Source organism: Penicillium subrubescens (genome assembly GCF_028828155.1).
Source record: "Penicillium subrubescens strain IBT 31985 chromosome Unknown utg000002l_segment0_segment0, whole genome shotgun sequence".
NCBI classification, from domain to species: domain Eukaryota; kingdom Fungi; phylum Ascomycota; class Eurotiomycetes; order Eurotiales; family Aspergillaceae; genus Penicillium; species Penicillium subrubescens.
This window is the reverse complement of record NW_026643152.1, coordinates 2,421,217-2,424,405: the sequence shown is the minus strand read 5'-3', so window position 1 is coordinate 2,424,405 and position 3,189 is coordinate 2,421,217. Positions and strand designations below refer to the sequence as shown.

Here is a 3,189-nt window from a genome sequence, read left to right as displayed (position 1 = left end):
CCAAGTTCACTATGTTGCGTTTTCATCACCTGCAGCCTGCCCTTATTTCAATGCGCTTTTTTAAAACTCCAGTGTCCACATCCCCAGACCCAACCGGGTCATTTATTTCTCCTCAGCCACCATTCTTTAACGTCCCATTCCATCGACAGGGTTAGGCGTACCATTAGACTTGGATTCAGTCCTGTCCTTTGCTGTTGGATTACACTCGAAGTTGATTTCAGTGTAAACAGCTTGATTTTCGCCTTTTATTATCAATTGACGGATACCATCATGGTGGTACATCTCGCCGTTATGAAGCCTTATTTCGGTCTGAGGGGCACTGCCCTCAACATCATGATCAGTATCATTGCAGGTCTTGATTTCTTGTACGTCGACAGTGCAGTTTGTTCAAATGTTGGGGATTAGGTTGACTCATTTCATTTTCCAGGCTCTTCGGTTATGACCAGTATGTTGACATGGAAAACAATTCAAACTACTGCTTTGTCATGATTTCTAACAATACAATAGGGGTGTTATGGGCGGTCTATTGACCCTAAACTCATTTGTTACTACTTTCCCGGATATCGACACCACAAAGGCTGGCTTGATTGGCCTCAGCCGGTCTGAGCAGAGCCAGCGTTCGACCGTGCAGGGTATTACGACAGCTTCGTATAACCTAGGTTGTTTCTTCGGCGCTATCTTCTGTATCTGGATTGGAAATTACCTCGGCCGTCGCAAGACAATCTTCGTCGGCTCCATTATCATGGTCATTGGGGCGACGCTGCAATCGTGCGCGTACTCGCTACCTCATCTGATTGTCGGCCGTATTGTGACTGGTCTTGGCAATGGCATGAACACTTCGACCGTCCGTAAGTATATCACTTTGGTTTAACGTGGCTAATACCACCAGTATGAGATAGGCTGACATCTTATTACAGCCACCTGGCAGTCTGAGTGCAGCAAGTCGCATCATCGGGGCCGGCTCGTCATGCTAGAGGGTGCCTTGATCGCAGGTGGAATCACAATCAGCTATTGGATCGACCTTGGATTCTCCTTCCTCGACCCCAGCTCTGTGGCCTGGCGGTTTCCTATCGCTTTCCAGAACGTGTTCGCCCTGGTGATCATGATCTTTGTTCTGCCTCTGCCCGAGTCGCCTCGCTGGTTGATTCTCAAGGGCCGGGAAGAGGAGGCCCTAGAGGTACTATCTGCTATCCTGGATATGCCCGAGCACGACCCATACGTGCATTCCGAGTTCGCCGCTATCAAGGATGCAGTACTCGCTGCTTCAGATGTCAGCTTCCGCGATTTGCTAACAATGGATGAAAACCGCCACTTCCACCGCGTCGTCCTGGCCTACGTCAACCAGATGTTCCAGCAGATCTCCGGTATTAATTTGATTACATATTACGCCGCTACTATATACGAGAAGTCGATCGGCATGGATGGTTTGATGTCTCGAATCCTTGCTGCTTGCAACGGAACGGAATACTTCCTAGCCTCTTTGATTCCCATTTTCGTCATTGAGAAGATTGGACGTCGCACACTGATGCTTGTGGGTGCTGCTGGCATGTCCATTTCAATGGCCGTCCTTGCTATCACGACCAGCTTTGTCGGTCAAAGCAAGCCTGGTATTGCTGCTGCGGTATTCCTCTTCGTCTTCAACACATTCTTTGCATGGGGTTGGCTTGGTATGACCTGGTTGTATCCAGCGGAGATCGTAAGTTTTGCTATATTACGCGCCCTTGAAGACCCTTTCGCTAATATTAACTAGGTGCCCCTTCGTATTCGTGCCCCAGCCAACGCCTTAGCTACATCTGGAAACTGGATCTTCAACTTCATGGTCGTCATGATCACGCCGGTCGCCTTCGACTCTATCGGCTACAAGACATATATCATTTTCGCAGTCATGTAAATCTTCCCAACATATCCACGCTGGTAATTTGCGCTAATAAAGCCCGATAGCAACGCTTTCATCTTCCCGGTGGTCTACTTCTTCTACCCCGAAACAGCCTACCGCTCCCTCGAAGAGATGGACACTATTTTCCAAAAGAGTACCAGCATTTTCAACGTCGTCTCCGTCGCCCGCAACGAGCCCCACCGCTTCGGCAAGAACGGCGAGCTCCTCATTAATTACCAAGACACTGAGGAGCATATGCGTCGCGCTAGCCACGTGTCTGAGAAGCAGATCAAGACGCTTTCCTCGGGCTCGGATCTGGAGACTGGGAAGGGTACGCATGTTGAGAATAATGGTAGCATATCAGACAGTAGTCAAGAGCCCTGATCTTGAGGTGATGCCGAGGAAAAGACTTTTTCCTCCTCTGTCTGCCTGACATGCCTTTTATGAAGTTCATTTGTTGCGAGCTTTAAGTTGACGAAGTATAGGCTTGAGGCCACTCTGTTGCAGCTACTGTTATACCCCGGTGCATCAGTGAAGGCGTCATGGCCAAAGCAATAGAATAATACTGTTCACAGGGAGAAGGTGCTCGACCCTAAGTTTGGATACTCCGTAGGATCTGCTACTCGAGAGTCGACTGGAGGAGGAGTCCAGTGAAAGGCAGGTCAAGACGAGAGCTGCTCTTCAATGTACAGTATTTGGACAGAGTCGGCAGATCTGCCAGGATAAGTGGGCTGCAATAGAGACTACTTAGCAGTATTTATGCAGGTCCTGATTTGTTTTCGGTACCGGATAGTTGACCCACTTATGGCAAATATATCGAGTTTTTAGATTTGAGATGTTGTGGCTGTGGCGGTCTCCATGTCAAAGCTCCGGATTTAACATTTAAACTCAATCCCAGTGGTGCTCCGATGAAAATGAATTCATACTGAATATGTATCGAGAGTGGGACAAGGCGAAAAAGGCGCCTAAAGAAGGTTATGAGGGTGGACACCAAAATACGTGAATGGATAGGTCAAGTGGATGGCTATCCACGCCTAGTGGAAATTTCCATTTCCTCTAACCCCCTAAATCGTGAATCAGCGGAGCTAATCGTCAAATGACCGAAGTCATGTTCGATCTGGATATGAACCTCGCCAAAGCAATCCTAAAAAAGAATTGAAAGTCAGCCTCGTATCGGCAACTGATCCAAACTCTCTGAGGTCGAGGTGCACTAGGAAGGTCAACATCCTTCTTTAGGGATAGATCCGTTGCTCGGGTGAGGTGCATGCATGCCTAGCAATTCAGCGATTGGTCGAGACAGTGTTCAAATAAGG

General features: G+C 48.4%; 1 protein-coding gene across 1 annotated transcript; it reads left to right on the top strand.

The window, feature by feature from the left end:
* Positions 1-270: 270 nt before the first annotated feature.
* Positions 271-2,260, top strand: N7473_002256 (sugar porter family MFS transporter; the record flags this gene model as incomplete). Its single annotated transcript, XM_057148196.1, has 6 exons — positions 271-365; positions 428-445; positions 508-848; positions 918-1,696; positions 1,751-1,887; positions 1,942-2,260. The coding sequence occupies 6 exons, from the start codon at positions 271-273 to the stop codon at positions 2,258-2,260; spliced, it is 1,689 nt and encodes a 562-aa protein (XP_057011850.1).
* Between the last annotated feature and the right edge of the window lie 929 nt (positions 2,261-3,189).